Source organism: Phocoena phocoena, chromosome 7, assembly GCF_963924675.1.
Source record: "Phocoena phocoena chromosome 7, mPhoPho1.1, whole genome shotgun sequence".
NCBI lineage: Eukaryota > Metazoa > Chordata > Mammalia > Artiodactyla > Phocoenidae > Phocoena > Phocoena phocoena.
In genome coordinates, this window is record NC_089225.1 from 101,714,917 (window position 1) to 101,739,896 (window position 24,980).

The following is a 24,980-nucleotide window of genomic DNA, read 5'->3' on the forward strand; positions in this document are numbered from 1 at the left end:
ATGTACACACTGCTATATTTAAAATGGATAACCAACAAAGACCTACTGTATACCACAGGGAACTCTGTTTAATATTCTCTAATAACCTAATTGGGAAAAGAATTTGAAAAAGAATAAAACAAAAACAAAAACCCCCAAAACGAAACAAACAGAAAACGTTGTGAGTAGGATTGCATTCAGCAGAGGCCCAGTCCTATGATCCACTTTTAGTAGCAACTTGCCCACTCTTCAAGAGGAAACCAAATGCAAAGTAACTGTATTTTTTATTTCCATTAACAAGAAAAGGCTTCCATAATTTCACATCTCATTGCTTTTAAGAGCACATATATTACAAATAAAGAAACTCCACAAACTTTAAAGATTAGTATTTATCAACATTTTTGTACACGTACACAAATATTTTAATATAATGGTATCTGAAATGTTATTCATATAATTTTAGCACTGTCATAAGTATTAACTAAAAAGTTTTTTAAATTTGGTAAAAACCATATATTTTACAATCTTCTATTTACATCTGAAATATGCTCAAATGTTAAAAAACATTCACTTTGACCTTTAAAATATGTGTACGAGGACTGGGTATTGAACATAATGTAACCGATAGCAAACTTACAGTCGGCTTTTGAGCTACACATTCATTGGAATTTCATAGCAAATATTCAGCTTGGCTTGATCGACGCTGCTCAAAGAAAAAGGATGTAAGAAATGTGCAAATCTGGAGGCTGGCAAAATTCTCAAGCTAGCGAGGTAAAAACAAAAAATATGAACACCATAAAAACTTCAAATAAATTAAATGTATCTTTCTCTTCCCCGAGATTAGCTGCAAATTCAGAGTTCTCTTGGAGGCGTGTCTGACGTTGCAGACTCTCCCTCAAACTTCTGCACTGGGTGAGACAGAGAGGGAGCCGCCTTGTTAATTACTCGAGTGCAAGTTTGCTCCACTCCTCGCTTTGATGGGCCGTCCTGGTACGTAATCTTGGGACAGGACAAAACATGTGACAAAACAAAATGATGACAGAGAAGTCTGTGTTAATAGCTCCAAACACAAAATTAAACCCAGAACAGTGATTTTTTACAATTCCCTACAGGAAATCTGCAAATGTTGAAAAATGCACTTATCAAAGCAGATCTGAAGAATTTTTTCCCAGCCCATGTCTCAGCCATGTTGACCAGATTTAAAGTAGCTTTCCGATACTCTTCAACTATCATATATATATATATATATATATATATATATATATATATATTTTTTTTTTTTTTTTTTTTTTTTTTTTTTTTGCGTTACGGGGGCCTCTCACTGTTGTGGCCTCTCCCGTTGCGGAGCACAGGCTCCGACGCGCAGGCTCAGTGGCCATGGCTCACGGGCCCAGCCGCTCTGCGGCACATGGGATCGTCCCGGACCAGGGCATGAACCCGCGTCCCCTGCATCGGCAGGCGGACTCTCAACCACTGCGCCACCAGGGAAGCCCCAGATATATATTTGTAAATGTCTGAATGAACCCTATGAATGTGTTTGAGTAATTCTGGAATTTTATTTTATTTGCAAAGTTTGTAAACTGTATGGGCAAAATCTGCCCCCAAAGGGAAACAGCTGAAGCCTCATTTAAATGTTTGCATTAATGGAACTATAATACAAGGAAAAAATATACCTTGACCTGATTTTACTTTTGAAAATGATGTTAATACGCCTAAATCATACCTTCCTGTCAGATCTGTTCAAATAGTGATACGTGAACACAATGACAATCACAGAAACCCCAGGCACCTCTAAAATCTCTGTGCAGAAGAGACTTCATTAATATTTAAAATTCTTGGTTATGACAATTTTCCCACTAACTTCCTGCATTACCGTGCTTTAGCTCTACTACTCTTATGGGATGGAATGGTCGCTCTATCCCCACCAAGCACCGGGCATCCATGTATCCTATACTACCAATAAGTTCTCCTTTTGATCAATGTCTCAAGTTCTGCTTAAATAAATTGGCCAACAATGTATCAAAAGAAATTCTAAAAGCAACATGCCTTTGGATCTCGCCTGCTTGGCACTTTAACAGAGTAGATGTGTTCCTTTCCCTGTATTTTATATTTGATATCCATTACCAGCGTTGACTTCACTATGCTGTCATCCTTCTAAATGTTGAAACAGACTCCGAATCAGCATCTTACGTTTCATCCAATAGTTACATGTATTACTTTGGCCTCCATCAAAGGAGGCTTTTATGGATTTTGGCTGTTTATAAAATAGTGCGGCATTCTGACTGCCTGTAAAGGTAATTACTGCCTGCCTGTCATTTTAGCAGCTGAAGCTGTTCCATCACCACATCTCCATTTTACACACTAGCATCCACTTAATCCGGCTTCATCTCTCTCCTTATACTGAAGGTTCTTTCACTAAGTAGTGGCTTCAGTCTTAGCCTTTTAGCTAAGACTTTTCTGGACACTCTTGGAGTGAACTGCATAATCAATTCTATTTCTGTTTTTCTATTTCTATGTTTGTCTATCCATTCTAACTCTGTTTCTGTGTTTTAAAAGTTTTATGGTAGAATTTCTCTCTTCTACTGTTATTATATATGTACCTGTTTCCAGAATATGTGGATGAGTATCTAGGTATGTAAAGGTATTCATACATTAAAGATGATGGTTCATTCATGCATTACAGGGTTATGCTAAAATTTGACTACCCTTCCCTCTGCTAGAGTTCAAACCCAAACATTATGGTCAAATGCTTTATTAAAAAATTGAGAAAAGAAGCAAACAAATTTTTTTTGTTATAAATCTGAACTGAGATAAATACCCAGTTTTTAAAAAATACTTTGGACTTTAAGGACCCCTATCCTTTGCTGGCTATTTCTGACATTACAACCAACTCAAAACACTTATCAATGGTTGTCATGAAAATAGCTTATTTTGCTGTAGATGACTTAGAGTTTTGCTACGGTTAATTTAAATTTATGATTGATAATCGTCAATTAAGTAGCTAATTTAGAATATCCTCTACAGAGTTAGAAGTTAATATTTTGTCCTCATTTTAATCTAAGGTGGAAATGTGGAATGGCCACATAATAGAGTAAATGGTTTTTAAGGAAAACTTTTTTTTTGCGGTACGCGAGCCTCTCACTGTTGTGGCCTCTCCCGTTGCGGAGCACAGGCTCCGACGCGCAGGTTCAGTGGCCATGGCTCACAGGCCCAGCCGCTCCGCGGCATGTGGGATCTTCCCGGACCGGGGCACGAACCTGTGTCCCCTGCATCAGCAGGCGGACTCTCAACCACTGTGCCACCAGGGAAGCCCGGAAAACTTTTTTTTTTAGGATATCGTGAATGTTGTAGTCATTGTGCCATACATAAAAACCTATGTGACAAATCCCCGTAGAAGCTCAGGACCAGGAGAAAGTTTGTCTTTCCTGCCAACAGATCTATTTCTTTTACTAAATAACAGGACCTGTATAATGCATAAGTTTCTTTGCATCAGTTTCTACAAAGCACAGAGTCAAATTTTGCTTCTCTTAGCAAAGGTTTTCTGGAAAAGAAATTATTTTTCTCTCCTCTTAATCACCTGGTCCTTGTCTTTGTAATGTTGTTTTAGCACTTGGAGGTATAATGAATCTTTGTTTTGGATACAAATGAGCTCAAATGTATTTCAGAAGTTGACAGAATATACATTTTCCTTTTAAAAGCTAAGTTGTTAACTTTAGCTTTTTCATTTTAGTAGGCTTTTTAATTTTCATACTGACCTACCTTGAAATAGAAATAAAGTTGTTCTAATTAAGTAAACATCTAGAGAACACTAGTCACTATGGAGGCGTCTGGGAAAAATGAAGAGGTAGACCAGAAGGCCACAAAGGACAGAGTAGACGTAAGGAAAGAAAAACATACCGCTTTTGCTTACAGTACTGAGGGAAATACTAGACACAGAGGAACAGAAGCTGTATAAACATGGACCACGACAGAGCTGCCAGGAAAAAAAGAGAAAAGCATTTTTGCCCAAAGTTTCAAGGTCAGATGCAATTTACAGTTGGAAACAAGCATTTCTTTGCCACCTATTCCCCCTTTCAGATCCAGTTTATTCTTTTTGTTTCATTCTCCGATTTACGATTTCCCATGCTGTTAAGGCGTTGTTCCTGAGTATTTAATTCCCATTACCCCTGAAAAATTCCAAACCAATACTTCCACTAGCAATCCTATCCAGGGAGATTGTTTTCTTTGCAACCTAAGTCAATTAACCATTTCTTTCTCTAACTGCTATGGAGAATTTAAAACGTGGGTAGAAGGAGATGGAAAAGAAGAAAAATAAACATATGGGAAATGCAATTAGAATAAAAGATGCATATGACACATTTCATGTTTTGTTATAGTGCTAGGCCATTTAAGGAAAGGAAAGGGAACTAATATTTAGTGAATGGCTACTGTGCGTGAAGCACTATTGGGAGGTTAACTCAAGCTCCCCCCCTCAATTGTTCTGGAAAGAACACATCTAACTCCTTGAGGGGACCATGGGTGATGAGATGTCCAGGTAGAGTGTGAGGGTTGACGGATGCTGGGAAGCGGGCCAAAAAAAGCAGAACTTGGCTTTCGGTCTCTTGATTCTCAGTATCCCCAAAAGTACTGTGATTATTGAATTGTCCACATTTTGTGCACAGTCTTACAGAACATACTGAATACATGTCAGAAATCATGGATGACTTGCTTGTGGGGTGGGGGGTTGGCTTTTATCCCACTTCTGCATATTTTACAGAGGTAGCCTTGACCATTAAAAGCCCAGGACCCTAGTCCTGGTGTTCTTCCTGAGTATGATGCAGAGACCCCTAGTGGCAGAACTGTGGAACTCCACATCCCAGCCTGGGGATTGTGAGGTCCTGAATCAGGGGTGTTGGGAGTGGCAGCAAACTCTAGCTGGAATGCCACCAATGTTCTTGGTGTGTAACAGGCATCAACTGTTCTAGAAAACCAACACACATTGTTCGGATAAACATCTCTGAAAACTATGGACAGCAACTGGGTTCTCATCTCATCTTCTTTTCCTACAGATTTTTCTCCAACCTGATCCCCCTCCTTTGAGACAGGGGATGTTGTGCATGGGGGAGAGAACAGCTCAGCAACATGGTGTTCAGGAAAGTACAGGGATTTCAGCAGCAGGAAAACAAAGAGACTCTTTCCGGTCCTTCTGGCATTGGGGATAAAATGGGCACTTTCTATGAATGGACCGCTCGGGCTGCCCCAGGGGAAGCCTCACCTGCTCACTCATGATTGCTGAGAGTTCGCTGAGCATGTCCTTATAATGGGATCTCAGTTCCTCCTGGTACTCCAGCTGGTCCTCCTTGATGAGGCGCTCATTCACATCCAGGGCCTGCCCACACACATCTGCAAACTGCCTTTAGTGACAGCAATAAGCAAATTAACAGCCAGAGAAAGTGGCAACTCAAAGTCAGGCTGCTGATACGCTCAGCCACCGAGAAGAGGGTCGGTCAGGTGGCTTCCTGGGGCATTCATTCATGACTCCCTGTCTGAAGGGATTCAAGGAAGAACAGCCCAACAAAGAAAATCTTACCTGAAGATTGCCTTCAGAAGCTTTACTTGGTTGTCAGGGTATTTCTTTGCATTGGTTTCTTCAAGAAAAGCCCGTGCATAGGCCATTGGTCCGGCGTTAACCTGTTGGGGAGGAGAGAGTTGGCTGAGGATGGTCCCACCTCCTCCATGGAGCCTTCTCCAAGGCTGGAAGGAGTAGCACCCGTGGTGTGGCCCCTCAGTTCTCTCACATTGCCTTGTAGTCTACTCATTTGCTATCGGCCTTATCTGCCGTCTCTCAGCTGGTCAATGAGCTACTGAAAGGAGGCATCTGAATTCCACACTTCATTGTCATCCTTCCTCAACTTCAGTCATGCGTGCACCATGTCACATTCTGCCACATCCTCATTCTGTTAGCACTGTTATTTTCTTAATAACCTTGAAAACTCGACTCACCTTGATTTACTTAAATAAACTTAACATCCGTGAAATCCAATGTTTGCTGTGCTGGTTTTTTCCCTACAAATATTCAAGCAAACACATAGCTCTTAATAAGAGACATTCCACAGTGGTCGTGATCTAGGCGTCGCCCCGGGAATCACTGCTTTATTGCATCTCCCTCGAAAGTCTGGCTGAGATTGTGGTCCAAAAGGGACTTTTTAGATTTGCTGAATGAAGGCACAGTGCCAAGTCCTATTCATGCTCACAGGCTTGCGTAGGCTCTCATTAGTGAAGGCGTCTGTGTTCTTCAGGGCTTAACAGTCTTTGCATGTGACTGTGGGGCTTGGAAGGAGCAAGGTAAAAGAAGAAGGAAGCCAGTGCTGTATCTGAGGCATCTTCAGATGGCTTTGCCTACCAGGTATTGCCAGTGTGGTAGAGTGAGCACAGAACGCTTTCCTCTGTTTCTCCAGATGCAACTCCACCTTCCTCTGCCCAGCTATGTGCTGAGGGAAGCTGTCCCGTTTGCAGTATAGCAATGGTTCTTTTACTTTCTGGCTTTCAAACGTGTATTATTATTATTTTGAGTCAGCCACGGGATACAGACAAGAGGTGGGTGGGGAAGAGGAGAGCCAGATTAGTCTCAGGATCAACAGTACTGAGTTTTCCTTTTGCCTCAGGCTCCCGCATAGCTCTGTGTGGCACTGTTACTGGCTTGCCTTTATTTAAAAATTTAATACTTTGTTCAATATGGAGTTTTGAAGTTATTTTTGATTTTTAAAAATATTGCATTAAAATATAATTTTATCTTGGTTACTGAGTGTTTTGATGCTCCCTTAATTTTGTGCCCAAGGAAAATGCCTCACTCGCCTCACCCTAGTCTCAGTCCTGTCAGGGCTTATTTAGGTCCAGGGCTTCTTCCTTGCAATCCCCCAGCACAGACCATGTCTATCTGTCTGTCTGTCTGTCATCAGCTGGCTCTCCCTGCTCTCTCCCTGCTTCCACTAACTCTTCTCTCCCCTGAGTCTTCAGGTCTGGGGAGGGTGACAGCCCCTCAGTCTTACGCCCCTGTGCCTGCCCTCTTTGGTTTTCCTAAATACAGCTTGTACTTTTTTTTTTTTTTTTGGCGGTATGTGGGCCTCTCCCGTTGCGGAGCACAGGCTCCAGACGGGCAGGCTCAGCGGCCATGGCTCATGGGCCCAGCCGCTCTGTGGCATGTGGGATCCTCCCGGACCGGGGCATACACCCGTGTCCCCTGTATCGGCAGGCGGACTCCCAACCACTGCGCCACCAGGGAAGCCCCAAGGGGCATTTTGTACCGGGTTCCACTGGCCGTGAGTATCTCAGCTCCGGGCGATGCTTACCTTCACGCTGACGCTTCCTTGGAGTTTGAGCTGCAGTCTGATCATGTCCACTTCTTCCATCGTGCAAAGCTGATTAAGCTCGGAAACTTTCTTGGACATCTCGTCAATCGCCACTTCAATGGGATTCAGTTCTGTGCTCGATTGGCTGATGACCTGGATCCTCTTCTTCACGTAGGGGAACAAGTGACTCGCTGCACAAAAGCAATACAAGAGCATTTCAAGGTCGAGGGTTAGTGAAGAGTCAAGGGTTCTCTTGAAAGGACGATCCTGTGTCTTTTCTTTGCACACAGACCATTCCATCCTGCATGTTTTCTGAGTATGTGAGTTATTTCTTTTCCTATGTTCCATGCTCTCATATACCTCTTAGGAGCCCAGCTACTTTCCCCTGGCACGCTCTCCCACGCTTCACTAGCCAACATGTCCTAATTGCCGAGGCTGGACTAGACCTATAGAGTCTCTAAACACTGAAAAGATGATAGCTTCCACCACAACTTGTAATTCAAATAAAAACTACACTAAATCATAATCAAGAATGCTTCAATAGATACTGAATAGCATCTACTATAATAGCTTTGTTCTAGTTTTTTTAATTATGCAAGTTCTGGAAAAGTTTACTGAAGGGGAATGTTTTCCCATAGTTTGGCTGTGGCTGCTACCCACATATCTACTGTAGAATCTAGGGCTGCTCACCTTTGAAGGTGGCTTGGGTCTCCATTCAGATGCCCGCGCTCATTTTTCCTCTCAGCCTGCCCTAAGTCCCCCTCTGCGGGGTTCCCATTTCATTTCTCATGCTGGGCTCACCTGAAATTCTTGCTTTACTTAGCTCTTTCTCCTACCAGATGGTGAGCGCCTTGAAGGCAAGAATTGTGTTTTATTTATTCGAATTGTCAGAACAATGCCCGACACCTACAGGCACTTATCCAATGTTTGTGGAATGAAGGGAAGACCACTCATAGGATAGATCTAGATAGTACTGGAAGGGAGGTTGGAGGAAAACCCTCTGCATTCATTTCACAGATGAGGAACCTGAATTCCACAGTGGTTGGGAATCTTGCCCCAAAGCACACAATTCCGAGAGTGGCTAACTCTGCAGTAACTGGGGGTAGTTTCAGGGAGAGAGGAGAGGAAAGCTCAGAGTGCCTTTCCCAAGACACCAGGACCTTCACCACTGTACGCTCTAAAGGGAAGAGGTGGGTAAAGTGACCCTGTGATAGTTTCTGTTTTGGTTGACTTGTCAAGGGTCTCTGTCTTGAAAGAAAATAAAGAAATGTTCCTGGCAGACATTTCCAAGTCAGCACACTTTGGGTACTTGTCTGCAAGATCGAAGTGTCTTGATTTCCGCGAATCCGGCCTAAGCGAGGGCCCTGCGTGGGAGCACGTGCTCGGGGGCCAGCACCTACTTGTCAGGACCGTCCTCCGCTTGCACTGTTCTTCCACGCCACCGTGCTTCTTGCCTGACGGCGTGAAGGGCGTCTCAAAGACAAAGCGGTTGATGTTGTGGTGCATTTCGAAGTCTGTCTTCCGGTCCTCTATTTCCTTTTCCTCAAAGAACGGCGTGACATAGGTCACCTGGATGTAGGCATATTTGGGGTCCAAATCCTTGGGGTTTACCTGTTTCAACACATTATGGGCAGAGAAAGAGCGGTGAGCCGTGAAGTGCTCCTGAAAGAAAGGTGGGGAACCCTGTATCCCCCCAGCTGGGCATCCTGGGCTGCTCCTCTCAGAGAAGAAAGGCCCATCACATCATGTGAGAGCTGGGTGAACAGAAAGCCCAGAGAGTAGCTGGCTGGACTGTGGTCAAGCAGCCAGATGGTGGCAGAGGCAGCAGGGAGCCAGCTTGCCAAGTAGCTGGGGCTCTTTGAAACATAAGTACTTGGCTATGACGTACTATTTAACCTTTTATTTTCTTTCTCTTCCGTCCTGAATATCTTCACCTTTGTGTTGAATCAAGCTTGTTGAGAGTAGAAATATATCTCTCTGTTCCTCTACGATTCAGTCGTGTACCTAGACTGGGACCATCGGCTGTGGGCTTGTAATGTGAAAGGAGGTTCCTGGTCTGTTGAGCAGATGATTAACTGATTACCTATCGCATGACTGCAAATATTTTTATTTTCGATTTCTCGAATTCCTTCTCTAATCTGCAATAAGTCATTCTATATCATTTTTAAAACTAACTCTGCTTTGGTGAATAGGCTTGACAAATAGCAAGGAAGACAGGCTTGGGGTCCCCCCCCGCAAAGCCAGGCAATGGCTCTTGCTTTCCTTCAAGGAGGAAGAGATGAGCCTCAGCCTCTTTGCTAATGATTCCTTGAAGAATTTTCAGGCTTCTTCCAACTTTCTCCATCCGTTCACCCATCCACTGTTTATCCAATTCCAGAGATTGGAGGAGGCTCGTGAATTTATTTGGAACGCTGCAAATAATGGCACTGTAAGATGGGTGTGACTGTAACCATTTCACAGACTAAAAAATGGAGACTCCGAGTGACCGCCCAACTTCTCCAAGATGGGTTGCCAGCTGATAAGTGGTAGCATGGTGGAATGAAGACAACAGCTGTTCTGACACCAAAATTGGCACTTCTCTCACTGCTAGGAATTGTTTCTACTTTCCATGTAGGAGGGCGACCATGACCATGGTTCTAGCTCTGTCCCTCTTTATGGGGAAGGGGTTTGTACCTTTCAAGCTAAGAATGATGAACACATTTTAACAATTTCTGTCCAGATCCAGCAAATCTAATCTCATGCCCAGACCCCTCCAAATACCAGCATTGCAAAAGAGGGAAAGGAAAAAAAAGACCTTTTTTGGGCCTAATAGAGGTCAATACAGTTGGGTGCAAACCAGCTTTTCTAGTTCCACCTCCGCCACACTCTTCTATACAATCTATGTTTCAAAGACCTGCCGTTCTCTGAACACACCTCTCCCTTGAATTCCTCCTGTCACTGCATGTGCTGGCTTTTAGAACGCTTCCAGAAAACACCTTCTCACCCTACAATCCCCAGCTCAAACATCATGTTCTCCGTGAAGCATCGCCCAAACAAGAATGAGCTGTTCAAGGAGCCCCCAGCCCCATGCTTTCCCTGTGTGACTTGGAGGAAAGCTCCTCCAGGAAGACCTTCATGACTAAAAAATACTTTTTTGCTCTTTCCTCCCAGTCCACCATTGGGCCCAATTACTTTAACCCTTTGGTTGCTACTCAAATGCGAACAACCTATGGGAGTGATTTAGGGTTTAGTAAGTTGTTTCTAAGATTACCTAAAAGTTACTCAAATAAACATGTACAAGGTTTTTGACACTCCCCTCCCCAATCACCAATCCATCGACCAGTAAACAACCGAAATGCTCAAAATAGTTTAGGTAGTTTACTTTGCATAGTCAGGCAGAAATTTAAAACATTAATGAACGTAGTTAAGAGAGAGAAAAAAAATGTAGTTAGTTCTTTGCAGTTGCATGAATCTTGATGTTCCCCTACCTTATTGGAGTCCTGGATTATCTTCACATTGTCCGCTCCGAATTTATCTGCATAGAGCTTGAGCAGTCTTTGGGAGATCTCGGAGAGACCTGTCAGCTTAGGCTCTTTATAAATATACTCTTTACCTTCTTCTTCTTCAAAAAATCCCTATGAAAGACATACAGTGAACCGCCAAGTTTATTAGAGAACTCCAACTGCAAATAAGGAGCAAAACAAAAAACATTTACTTAAATATTATAGCCAGTATTTTTGGTTGTCATCCAAGCCATAGATTAGCACCCTATACAATTCAAGTTCAGAGAAAAATCGAGTGAAGGAAACAAAATATCACGTTACAGTCAGTCATTAGTGTAAATACTGCCTAGTCAGGCCAAAGAGCCTCGTGAAGCAAATTACACGTATTTTTCTCTATTAGAAGAAATCATTGGTAATACCTGCTTGCATATATTTTAGGGGAAGAACGCCCTCATGTGGTAGCCTGGTGTAGAACACAAAGTCTGGAGTACTTTTTGGTATTTTTCAACGGTATTCTTCAAAGAGCAGTATCATTTTTAAGAAAGTCTTGGAAACCAGGCTAGGAAATATTAATGCTATAGGGCAGATAAAGGTATCTAAATGGGTTGATATGCCTCCCACATCATCTTAGATGAAAAGCCATAACAGAAATTACATGTGCTATGCTCGCAAGTACTGTTATTTTTATTTCATCAGGGGTCTGATGCAACTTGGCTATGTGCAATCTTGTCCTTCGATTTGCTTTACCAATAGACCCCTTACGTTCTTGAAAAGCTAGACCTTATGAGTGAAAGTAGTAAAGTAACCATGTTACCATTTTTATGTCATAGGAGCAAGTAGGTTTTAACCTCTTGTTAATTTATTTACCTGGTCTGAAACAGGGGGAAGGGAAGATTCCATTGCGGATAATTGAGGCAATCTTTATAATTCCTTCTCACTGAAGAGACACAGAGGCATTTTTCCTTTGGAATAAACGTGACCTCAGAATATTGGAGTAAGCCTGCAGTTTAAGAACCCAAGTGTCTCTGGTATCTTCTGACTGCAGAGTTTACCTTAAGGAAATGACTTCTGAGAGCCGAGTAAAGATACTGAAGGTCATAAAAAAATCTTACCTATATATTTTTTAAAATCATTTTTGGCTATTTAAAAACTACTCATTATGTGTAAAAAAACATGGGTAAAATGTTCCAATGCTGTTTTTCTTTTTTCATGGCTAATGTGAGGCAATCTAAGAATAATGCTTACAGCTCACATCTGTATGGTTCTTGATACTCGTAAAGCACTTTCATCCATGTAAGTCTGCCCATCATGAACAGTATACTTTGTATCATAATTGGGCTATAACTGAAGGCAAGGAATAAGGCACATTCACCAGCACAGTTCTTGTTCAGCAGGTAATTGCTTGTTTCCTTGTGTTTCCCTAATTGACTTTGGGCTTTTTTAAGGCAGGAAAGTGTCTTGTTCAGCACTGCATGTCCAGTATTTAACATAGTGCCTGGTCTCTAGAGAGGCATCACTGTACATTAGTTGAATGAATAAACAGATGAATAAGATAGCTCTCAGAGGGCTACATCTTAAAAGGATATATTTGTACCAAATATAACTGGAAAAGATTCCATTGCTTTTAATACAGATGTTTTTATTGAACAAATTTCTTTGAGAAATGTTCAAGACCAACACAGTTGATTATGAGTACCTTGACTCCAGACCGCTAAAACAGTGATGTATGATGCTAAAAGCATGAAAAGTCTCTCCTTATCATTCTTCTAGACTTCGTAGGGGTAGTGAGGTCTGGCCCTATCCCCACATGACTTCCAGCCTGCTAGGTTTTTTCTGTTGCTGTCTTTATGGAGTTTTGTCTGATTCAAGGTCAGAGGTTAGTGGCTCAAATTGACAGATTGACACAAAAGAGAACTAAGACTTCTGAGGCCATCAACCAGAATCCCCACAGGGCAATAGCTGAAGCAACATTTACAACTTCCATTTCAACGAGGAAAATGTCTCCAAGTTCCAGGAAAAGATTTTCTCATCATGGTGTGAAAACTAGCACAAAGACACTTTCACTGTGAAAATTTTCCCCTAACAAATTTCTGAATCCAGAGTTAGCAGAAAAGGAGTGGTGAGAGCAGTATTTTATTGTCGTTACTATGACCCTTGTGGCCTTGGTCATGACCTGTGACTCCTTTCATCCTTACTCCTTGGTCTGGAGGATGGGAAATAGTACAGACTTAGACTTAGGAGACCCTAAGGACAGTGTCCGGGACACAGAAGGCCATTGGTGAGTGTTAGCTATAATGAGGAGAATGGTAGTGATGACAATGATAAAGGAAAAAACTGTCAGCAAAGCAATCTGAGTTCTGGCTAATATGCAGGGAAACAGCTAAACTGAGTTTTGAGTGCTTAAAAATACATACCTTTGGGTTCTCTTACTTGGGCACTACACTTTTCCTTATTGTAAAAGGACTATTGATGATTATTTTGATATTTTGGTAAGTGATTGATCAGAAAGAATCGTGATTAGAATTAATCAATTTATTTACAGAACATGGAGCTATAAACCTATTGAGACTATTTTATAAAATGAATAGAAAGGAGCGGGTGTAGCAGGATATAGCACTTAATCCCTTACAGGGACTGTGTAAGAGCTTTTGGAGCCAGAGAAATGGAGTCTCTGAAAATGGCTGGGATGCGAGCTTATCTTTTACCCAGGGAAATCAAAGCAAAGCCCAGTGAGGCACAGGACACTATCTTAAGGAAGTTTAATGCTCTGTCCGTGAAATAATTGAGTTGTAAATAGGGACACAAGGTGATGAAAACCTAGGGGCAGTTTCTCTTTTGCTTTTGCCCCAAGGTGATGAGAAGACTGCATTTCAAGGCAACAGGAAATATGACTTTCGCATTTTCCATAGTTCGATTCTTTTAAATGTCATTTTACCAGGCAACAAACGCCCTGATCTAACATGGTTACGAAACAGCATGTATCCTAGTTAAACAAGGACTTTGAGTCAGTAGGTAACATGCATGGATTATGAAACTTTTAAGCAACAGATGATGATAAAAATGTACTTCAATAAACCGAAAACGAAAATTATTGACTCCTTCTTAGATGTTTTTGCAGGTACTTCAGAATCTTGAAATAGCTCTGGATCATTATTGGGATGTCAAATATAAGTGCCCCTGCTATTATTCCACCGATTCAAGGTTCACAAAGGAATGCATCCAAAGAGGAATCTTGTGTATAAAAGATGGGTCAGAAAATCACAATAAGCTAAATGTTAGGAAAAGAAAAACTTCACAGATGCAGAGAAATGGTTTCATACAAACATGAACCCAAATATGAACCCAATTATTAGTGTGTGTATATATATATATATATATATATATCAGTGACTTTCATATAGGAGGGGAGCCAGGAGGGTGTATCACACCCCAACATGGAGATGATGGCTGTACACAATACACAGGCACCTTTCCTCCTACCCCCAATCCCTTTTCTATCAAGATTCTGAGGTGCATCTATACCCATGTAAGCATGATTGAGAATCATGGAATTTACATCCTTTGATGAACAGAGTAAAATTCCCCCAGGCTTTTCACTCAGTTCATTCCAGGGCCATCTGATGTTTTAAGTTATTCACTGAGCATTCACTTGCTTGCTTTCATGCTAAATACCAGAGCCTAAGGATTTCATTGATTACAGTTGACGTTGGATCACTACTGGCGGTTCATTACTCTGCAAATGAATACTTCAGGGACACTTGAAGGGGTGTTTTATATAGGCTGCTCTGTGTAAAATTTCCATAGTCAATGATGCCAGGTGTTGCATTAGAAAATCCATGCTATGCAAGACTTGCGTTTTTATTAAAGTTCTCGCCACGGAAGAACAGTTTTCAACTTGTTTTCCAGGGTCTGGCTCATTGCAGACATAATATTAACTACTCTAGCCAGTACTATAAAGTGAAAGTACTAGCCCACGGGGGACGCTAAAATATTTACACAAAGGCCGTTGTGGAGGCAAAGAGCCGACTGCATGTTATATTCCCACAATCTTCGGAATATGACGGTGAGACATCAATTTGGATTAATAGGTGACTTTTACAAGGACATAAGGTACCATCATACAAAAAAATCATTTCTGACCATGGAGATTATGCTAATGAAATAGTCAAGATTTTCTCAGAAACCTTCATTCCGCACACATCTGGGGGGATGTGCAAATCTATCTGCTATTTCTTTATCACCAAATATAAAGTGATGTGTGCCGTCTGCTCCCATTGAATACAGCAGTTCACCCTCTCGGTTTGGTGTCTTGGGACAGGGAGTTGAATATCATTTGAACAATGATGACAGGCTCTAAATGACTGTTTATCAGCATGACCTCCATTAGTTCTCCTTGTTCAAAGGCAGCTGGGGTTTGAGTTTACAGAGTACCATGCCTAGGCATGTCCTCAGGTCTGCAGATTTAACAAGGCACTTTGCCTTTGAAGGTCAGGTTGGACTTTTAAATAAAAGACAATTGAGAATACTGGCAGCATTAAAAACAAAAAGTCAGGTGCACGGTCAGCACACTTTATTGAGGAATCTGCAAAAAGAACAAAGTTAGGACATTTGAAAGTAGCCCTCCCCCATCCTTCCCCATTGCCCACCGCCTCCCCCATTCTATTTAATAGAGGGGTTTCCAGGTATTCTTTTAGTAGGTGAGTTAAGGACACGTGACCCCAAATTTACAAATGAAGGTAGAAAATACTGATATAGTATGGATGGGGGAAAGGGATTTTAAAGAATTACAAAAAAGTATGTATTGGTCAGAGAAGCAGAGCTGACTGTGGACAATGTGTGGATATTGAAGGAATTTGCTTTTCCAGCTTACTCAGCAATAATTACACTGAACCACATGAAGTTGCCATCTTTGTAAGTAACAACAAAGGTTGATTATGGGCAATTTCATATGGTTCAAAATAACACAGAGGAAATTCTGTGTCACAGAGCTCTAGGTCTTGGCATGTTATCGCCCCTCAGCTCATCCTCTAAAATCCTTACACGGCTTCTTTTTGCATCTCAGGAGACTTAACCTGATTCACAGGGTAAAGGTTTAATTCACTGTTCATCATTTATGTTGGGGATTAATACCATCATTTTCGAGAATGCTCAGAGCTCACCACCAAACAGAGAGAGCCCTGTTTCTCCATGATACTCATTTGGAAAAGGGCAGGGTCCTTTCAGGACCCTGGGAAGGTGCCCACCAATGGCCACCGTTATAACTTTTGAGATTTTGCCCACCATGCTCTTCTTAATCAGCTGCAACTCTGGTGGCCTGAACTGAGCAGGCAAATTCCAATACTGAGCCTGCTATCCATATATTTCAAATATGTGGTGCCCATATTTATCTGTGTGTGTGTATGTGTGTGTGTGTATGTAGGTTTTCAGACTACACCGACCTTTGTGCAGAAAGATATTATATATGAAAAATAAAGGATACATTTTTGTAATTCAGATAAATGGAATAAACACAATTTAGTCCCAGAAATGCAGGATGACTCCAAAGTGAATGGAAACAGGGTTATCTCACCTATCTCAAACGTTCATTTGCACAAAAAAGTTAAGGTTCAGTAAAACCATAGGGAGGGAAGTGTGAGGCTTATTAGAGCATGCAAGTGGAGAGAGAGAGAACTTACCACAGCCTGGAACAATCAAGACCAAAAGAAGAAAAGAGTAAACATCTGCATTACAATCTCATTGGAAAGGAGCATCATCGTTTCGTTTCCACCTGTTTAGCAACCAGTATCTTAGATGTGGGTTGGAGAAACCATCAGGTGGGCAATCTGCTTTTCATGACCAGACTCTTAATGGCAATTCATCACTTTTTCATTAGAAAGATCACCTGAAGCGTTGTAAACTCAAATCTAGGTTTGCTGAACGTACGTCCTGTGAGCTACATCCATGCTGCTCAGTTAGCTTGTGGCCATTCCCAGGAAACCCTTGCCTTTCCCTTACAATCCCTCAGCTCCCATTCCCTTCCGGATGAGGTGTTCTGCCATTATTCTTGCTAATGTTTCACTGACGTCGAGTTATTTTCTGTTTATCGCTGACTTGCAAGATACCATTTCCTTTTCTCTCTCCTCCTCTCCTGCAGATTCTCACATTTCTATCTCCCTAATATACACTATCACTTCAGATAGGTCAGATTCTTTTCCAGGGAACCCCCAAATGAGGAAATTTAGCTTCGTTTTGTAGACTGTCTCCACAGTCCTGATGTCCCTGTGCAGTGGGGGAAATCTGGGTTGGATTCATTTGTTTATGGTAAGTGGCTGCCCAGTGACATTTTCCTTTCCAGGGAGAGAGCAGCTGTCTTTATTAATTCAGCCACTAGTTTTTAAGCTGTCTTTGGTGATTAGAGGACAATATAAATTTTCCAAAAGACTTCAGTGGGAAGTGATCTAGAATGACCATGCTGGATTTGACACATTTGTTTGCAGCCTTAAAAGATTCTGAGGAGAACAAGAAGCCATGTGAAACCGTGCCTTACGTGAGGGGGGAAAAAAAAGGAAATGAGAGGGCTGAGAGTCATTACCACTGTGAAAATAAAAGAATGGAATGATTCTCTGTGAAAATAATAGTCTGAAATATGGCTGCTGAAATATACTAGTGTTATAAGCCTGCCTGGATGGTGACTGGGTTTATCCCACTTAAAGCACTACTCAGAGACGTTCCGAGTTAATATCTAAGTTCGCTTTGCTTTTAAGACAATGCTATGGCTTGCTAATATTTTCAGTCTTGTTCATTGTTTATGCGGTAAGCTGAGAAAGATCACTTTGAAATTATATTGACCTGCAATATAAGAAACAAAACCACCAGATTATGCTCTGCTTAGAAGCAGTGATGGTTTGAAAGTAGGAGAAAAGAAAATGCATGATTTTAAAGTCAAAAGTTCATGGCTTTGGTATGGTAGAGCCCCTAGGAATTCTTTATTTCCCGGAATATTATGGATTTCATTGCCCAAAATATATTCATTTAAATCTCATTTTCAAATATGATGCAAACCTCTACTTAGACATTTTGGGGGGAACTGGAGGAGGAGGGTGTTGAAGAAGTGCCCTCTTTCTCCAAGAAGTTCGAAATCACTGTTTTACCTCAATCTGTATTAAGACCCGTGGAGGTCTCCGCTCATTTTTTTCTTAATTTAGTATGTTCCTTTGGCCAAACATATAGACCCTCGCACTCAGAGAAACACTCAAATATACCTAGACACATCCCCACCTCCACCTCCACCCCCTCAATCTGTTGGCATATGTAGTTAGATGTCTTGTAAACAGTGAAGAACATCAATCAACCACGTAACAGAACTTAGAGGCCATGCTGCTTGTAGGAAACTTACCTGCCCGTAAAATGCCACACGATAGTAGCGACCGAAGAGCCGCTTCTCTGAATTCACCACCTCTGCAACTTTCAGATATGACCGATGAATGTCGTAGTAGAGATCTGATAATTTCTGAAACCAGAAGTGAAGGGTTTCATGAAGAGGATGCTGACATCAAAAATAGGGAGTTTCTACTTTTGGAAATTGTAAGTAATTCTCCAAAGTAATGAAGGATATTTGAACTAACTCCTGGGTTTAGAACACCTACTTTGAAGTCTCTCTGCTTCTCAAAGACCGCAATGATGGGTTTGTTGACATCAGCGATGAGCTCATATCTCTCAGACTTCCACAGGAACTCCACACACAGGTACAGCTGCTCCACCAGGATATTCTACAATTCCGCAAGCGGAAATGAGATTTTACACAGTGAAGATTGTGGCTTATCCCTGAAACTTGCTTTCAAAACTGTTGAAGGGTCAATTTTTTTCATAGTGGGATTTCTGCATTCCCTATCTTTGCAATTGGCAGTTACATCCATCCTGGGAGGGATGGTGGTGTCTTCTTGCAGTCTTCTCTTTCCTTATTAGTGCCTCAAACTTGCTAATTTAAATCTGTAACAAGTAATCAGATCTGTCTGGTTTTTTTTTCCATTCCTACAGTCACTGGCTTAGATCAAACCCCCGTTTCTTCATTCCTAGATCCCTGGAGTAGCCTTCGAGCTAATGTTTTCCCTCGCCAATTGGTCCTATTAGTCCTATGTGTTACTCCCCAGTAATCTTTGTTTCTAAAACATAAACCTGACCATGAGCTTGCCACTGCCCTAAACCTTTGGAGGCACTCCAGTGGCTATGAACTGCTGTCCAAACTCTCTAGCATGACATTGAAGGAGCTCGAGAATCAGGCACCAACCTCCTTTTCAGTGCCACTCCCTTTCAGCACCTTGGCATTGACTTTACACTTTGGCTACACCAGACTGTACCACACCATTCTTAGAATACAATTCCCACACTTTTGCCTTTGAAGTTGCTGCTGCTCCTATAAGAACCTTATTTTCTTATTTGACACCTTCAAGTCCCATCAAATGTCAAGACAGTGCAAAAGTCTGCAGAGTTTTTATTTATGCCCCATTCATCTGCATTCCAATCACTTTCATGTAAAAAATTGTTCCCCTTTTAATTGCAGCTATATATGATGCCTAGATTTATAGTTACTGGGTCTTAGACTGGTTACTCCCCACCCTGAAGGAAGTTTGTCTTTCACAAGATTCTAAACTCTTTAAGAGCTGGGATTATGCCTTATTATCTTTGTCTCCCCAAATACATTTGCTTTACTTATCTTTGTCTCAATGCCTCCCATATACTAGTAGTTTAATAAATGTTCAACAGAATCAAATTATATACTCTGTAAAGCAAGTGGATAATATTGCTGGAATGTTTTCAGTGTCTTTTAAGAAAAGATTTTAAACATTATTTGAAATAGTTCATATAAATACATAATTGCATTTACTATTTATTTTCAATGTACATTAAATTAGTGTACAGCCATATGTAAAATTTCATTAAAATCTACCCCAGATTTTTTTCTGTATCCTCTTTTAAGTCTATGTAATATTATGAATAAAAAATTAGCTTATGAAATATTTTATTTACTTGAGGAGGGGAGCTCTATTTTCTTCACCAGAATTATTGCTAAGTCATTCCAGGTAGAGAGCTTCTTTTGAAAAATAACCGTGGTTTGCATACCAGAAGGTTTTCTGCAGAAATTAGTGTGATTTTCTGCTCAGGTCTATTTGTTAATACATTTTCTAATGCATTAAATAAAGTTGTGACCAGCTCAACAAATTTTCAGCGTCCCTTACCACATTTACCAAAGGACTACAGATTCTATATTTTGTAGAAGAGCTGATCGTATATATTTGGCTCTGTCTTAGAGAAGTAAAATTTAGTTTAAATTTTCATTGAAAATTATGCTTTATCAATGGAATCTGATATCTATTAATCTTAGTTTAATTTTAGCCCGCATTTTATTTTGCCTAAGTCATGTTATAGAATAACTTTGATTTCTGAATAAGATTTTCTCCCCCCTATTTAGCTTAATGTTACAATTCAATGAATCTTTTCACTCAATTACTGTACACTCAATCATTTTGGTCTAACCTCATTGTATGGTGTGTCTTGCATTCCTGAATCTTCTTTCATTGCCCCTTCTTCTTTAATATTTGGTGTAATGCTCAGAAAAGCTGGCCAGCCCATAGAGAACATGCCTTGAGAGAACAAAGCAAAATGTATCATTATTTGAGACGAATCCTGCTTGGATTAGACAGCGCCTTTCTTCATGATGTGACATGTGGTGGTTATAAAGCTCACACACTCAATGAGATGGTTAGATTATGACTGTTGATAAATACTCTCTTCTAGGCAACCAATCATCCCCTTTTTATAATTTTTTTTTTTATCATTTTCAGGTGACCTGTTTTCTATAACGAGCTGGCATGGGATTATGGACAGAGCACAGGCTTGCAGATTGATATAGCTCCAATGTTCTGGTTTAATTAACCTCTTGGAGTCTGCATCCCTCATTTGTTAAACCATAGACATTGATATCTATCTCAAAGGATGTTGAAAGGATTCGGAGTATTAGTATTTGAGAAAACACCTGGTATCATCAGTGCATTGTAAAGACAATACTCAATACGTACTAACTTTCACTCTTTTGCATTATCTAGAAAACTTCTCAAATTTTCTTAGCCTCTTGGCCACCAAGCTTAAAAAAGATCTGGCTCTGCGGATACATATGAAAACAGTTGATAATGGGTAATGTGCTAAACAAGGGATCAGATCAGAACGTTGGGGAGTATCAGAGGTTAAGAGCACAGTCTGGAGTGATAGGCCAGCCCTCGAACTTCAGCTCCATCACAAGCTAACAAGGGAGTCTGCGGCAGGTTGCTTAACTTCTTTAGGTTTTCTCACCTGTAAACATGAGGTGATAACAGCACCTAACTCAGACTCCTTATTGGCAACTAATGGAGATATGGCCACTACAGAGCTTGGTGCAGTGGCTGCCCTGGAGCAAGTGCTTTTTTAAGTTATAATTAATACTTTTATAGATATTTCCATTTTTAATAATCAGATCATTGGCTATGTAACTAACTTATCACCCCCAGACATGCTAGAAATGACGATAATAAAGATTGCAATTGAATCCCTGCATTAAAAATTCTACTTTCCTACTTCTTATTAATATTTTTCTTTGGTAATTAAACACATTAACTATATGAGCATTGAGTGCAGCAGGAAAAGTCGTGACATACTTCTATGGGATGATGATGAATGTTAGTACAACTGAGGAAGCCATGTTTTCTGGAGTCACCTCAATTCACCTATACCGTCATCCCTCAGTATCCGCAAGGGATTGATTCCAGGACCTCCACAGATATCAGATATCAAATTCTACAAATGTTCAAGTTCTTTATATAAAATGGCATGGTACAATTGGTCCTCCATATCTATGGGTTCTCACTGATGGAGCGGCTGGTTGAATCTGCAGATCTGGAACCCCCGGATATGGAGGTTCGACTGCAGTCTTATCGTGTGCATCGTAGTGAAGGAACAGTTTACTTTTTTGACTTAGAAACATCATAACCTACAAGTACATTGAGGACTTCAAATATATGCCAATGAGCTTCAGATATGTGCCAATGAATACAAATATCTGCTAATGCATCATAAATAATCACCTTCCTTAATTCAAAGTTTACAAAACAAATACAGTTGGCCCTTAAACAACATGGTTTGAACTACATGAGTCCACTCACACGCAGATCTTTTTCAATAAGTATGCATGCAGCACTGCACAGTCTGTGTTTGGTCGAATCCGTGGATGTGGATATGGAGGGCCGACTGTAAAGTTACGTGTGGGTTTTTCAACTGGCAGGGTCACCGCCCCTAACCGCCTCGTTGTCCAAGGCTCAACTGTATATATGTTTCTCAATGGGTATGTTATTCCAGTATCACCACTGGTCTAAACGTATCTAGATTTTTTTGAATATTAAAGATTCACATGACATTTTGGGCTATACGTTTCCACAACTTCTCAAACTGACACCTAGCTTTATCTGGTTTCTCCAATTTTGTTTCAGTTAGAATATAAAATAGTTTTTATAAAACTGTATGGGATCTGATTATGAAAAAAATTAGATGGGGAGGAAGGGCATGTTAAATACAACAATGATGGTTTTCATGACTTGACTGTAAAACAAGGCTAAGTAGGAAGCGTGAAACTGAGCCAGAAGATCCCTGACTTTGACGGTGGACATGAGTCATAAAGCCAGGTCTGGTCCCTTCTCCAGGGCCCTCTAACAAGTGAGCTCACTGTCTCAGAATTCAGTCTGGTCATTTGGTTCAAATATCTTATTTGCAAAATCCACTGAAACTCTTTAGGAAATAAATACATATTTAAAAGAATAAGGGACCAATTATGTTTCCAAAATATTGTAAACGAAGTCCTTTTCCCCTTTGTTTAGGTATTTTAAGCTTAACATCTAAAGATCTGTTTCTGTTGTTCATACAGTGAGTTTTCCACTGCATTTTGAAAGTTAAGATAGTGATGGGAAATAGACCGCGGTTCATAAACTCTGGGTTTGAACAAACTTTTGCAAGGTTATATTGACAAATTTTTTTAAGCAAAGAGTAATTCTTTAGTTACTGTTAGAAAATATCAAATGTTAAAGATGGAATATTTTTAATTGAAGGAAAACCATACTGTAAATTATTATATGTTATAAATTGTGAGAATCAGTGTATGCTTTACAAAAAGAAAATGGAGCCTGTTGATTATAAGTGTAGTCCTGTATATACACTATATTTATATGTCTCTCTTTCTGCACCCCTTATTTTGAATAAACAGTTGTATTATATTTCAACAGCTGAATAGATTTCTCTTGCAATTTTAAATAATTCATCCATTTCAGAATAAAATCCCGAAGACAGACTACTATGCAAATTGGTAGTAAAACATGGCCATAATATTGGACAAGATGCGGTTCTGTTTGCTGAGAACTCTTTAGGTCTCTAAACTTCATAAAAGTTCGGATGGATGCAATTTCTGAATGGTAGAAACTTTGGGTTTTTACAGAGTAAGTTATGTAGATCTGAGACAGTTTTTGCTTCTAGGAATACATTTAAGAGGTTTGCTGGAACAAAACTGAAGCAGTGACTTGGTTTTCTCGGCACCATTCCCTGGGAATAAAGGAGCCCAGTTAGATCACTCACTTCCTCCACTGGGAGTTGTTAGTAATAGGTTGCTATCACGGGGGTGGATATCCTCCGGGAGCAAGGATGGTGTGCAAATCTTTTCCATTTTCCAGTAACCTATGGCAGTGCAAGATGAGGTTAGGACATTGTCACATGTTTATGTTAATTCAAGCTTATGTTAACCAATGAAGCTTTCTCATTTGGAACTAAGAAGTGGACGAGTTAGCCTGGTTGTACATAAAATAAACATGATAATGGCATGGAAGAGAGAGTTAAAACTTAAAAGTACAGCATAAATAGAAATATCTGTGAAAATTAACATTGCTTAATAAAACATCAAGATTAATAAAACTTAAAATTAATAAATAAATTTTAAGTTAGGTTTCAACATGTTGATTTCTGCACTTTCTTCCCTCACAAGGTTGTCTTACCCCTTCTTTTTAGGTATTCCGCGATGAGGGCAGCTATATGAATGTAACACATAGCAGCCTGTAAGAAAAAGGAAAACAGTTTCAGAGGAAGATTTTACCATTTATCTAATACTGTAGATTTTACTATCTATCTTATTAGGATTAATCCAAGGTGAGTCAGTATTCCAAGTCAGAATATGTAGAGAAATCCTTTTCACGGTAGAACCAGAAATAAGAATCAATTAGATTTCCAAAAAGTTCACCATCAAGAATAAAATGTCTATTTGGGAATTTTTTTGGTTTGTTTTTCTTGATGTAGTTCTCAGGTGGGTGAATGAGCTGGCCTGAATCCCACAGAATTATCTTCTTTCCTTAATATCTATGCCTCCCCTCTCTCTCTAAATAGCACCTGGATATAAACTGGAAGTAAAAATAAGCCATCTTCTTTTTTTCTACTGCCAGTAATGTCCCCCTTAGAATTTCTATTGCCTTTAAAATAGTAGCCGCACAAGGTGGCACTTGATAAAATAGTGTGACCTAATGTATCATGTGTGCTTTCCTCAGCCAGATTATTTGAGCGACATTTTTTTGTTCTGTAAAATCTCCTGCAAAGCCCTCGAACACTGCTGAACACAGAATAGACCCTGACCTGTTGAAGAGTTCAAATTACTTCAACTTTGCCTTTTGAAGTTTTATGGAGAAACTCCTCCGTTTTCAGGGCGGTCCAAGGGAACTGGAGCTGCTCATTTTTGTCCTCACCAAACTGCTACCAAGTGAGGCCTCTGGTCAGATCTACTTCCATCCCAGAGTCCTGCACATGTATTTAGAAGGACTTCAGTTTTCCTACGCAAATTCATCTCTTCCCAAAGAGGGCACAATCCTGGGAATACAGTAAAGCAGAACTTCCCCACTTGGTGTCCGGAAGCCACTTGGGTGCTGTGAATTGCTGCATATAAATCCTCCCAGTGTTTAAACAGACATTAAAAAATTACCTATTGTGATACACCATATTAACAAATTGATGGAGAAAAACCATATGATCATCTCAATAGATGCAGAAAAAGCTTTCAAAAAAATTCAACACCCATTTATGATAAAAACCCTCCAGAAAGTAGGCATAGAGGGAACTTACCTCAACATAATAAATGCCATATATGACAAACCCACAGCCA

At 40.4% G+C, this 24,980-nt stretch overlaps 1 protein-coding gene across 1 annotated transcript in view; it reads right to left on the bottom strand.

Moving 5' to 3' along the window:
- Positions 1 to 259: 259 nt before the first annotated feature.
- The window catches only part of DOCK10 (dedicator of cytokinesis 10), a 209,768-nt gene continuing 185,047 nt past the window's right edge, over positions 260 to 24,980 (bottom strand). Inside the window, exons 46-56 of the mRNA XM_065880263.1 lie at positions 23,830 to 23,887; positions 23,417 to 23,515; positions 20,303 to 20,409; positions 18,415 to 18,537; positions 18,165 to 18,278; positions 10,775 to 10,921; positions 8,708 to 8,918; positions 7,308 to 7,498; positions 5,549 to 5,649; positions 5,234 to 5,372; positions 260 to 978 (exon numbers count right to left, since the gene is read on the bottom strand). Of these exons, the coding sequence (XP_065736335.1) occupies positions 832 to 978; positions 5,234 to 5,372; positions 5,549 to 5,649; positions 7,308 to 7,498; positions 8,708 to 8,918; positions 10,775 to 10,921; positions 18,165 to 18,278; positions 18,415 to 18,537; positions 20,303 to 20,409; positions 23,417 to 23,515; positions 23,830 to 23,887 (1,437 nt within the window). The 3' untranslated portion in view covers positions 260 to 831. The remainder of the gene's footprint in view (positions 979 to 5,233; positions 5,373 to 5,548; positions 5,650 to 7,307; positions 7,499 to 8,707; positions 8,919 to 10,774; positions 10,922 to 18,164; positions 18,279 to 18,414; positions 18,538 to 20,302; positions 20,410 to 23,416; positions 23,516 to 23,829; positions 23,888 to 24,980) is intronic.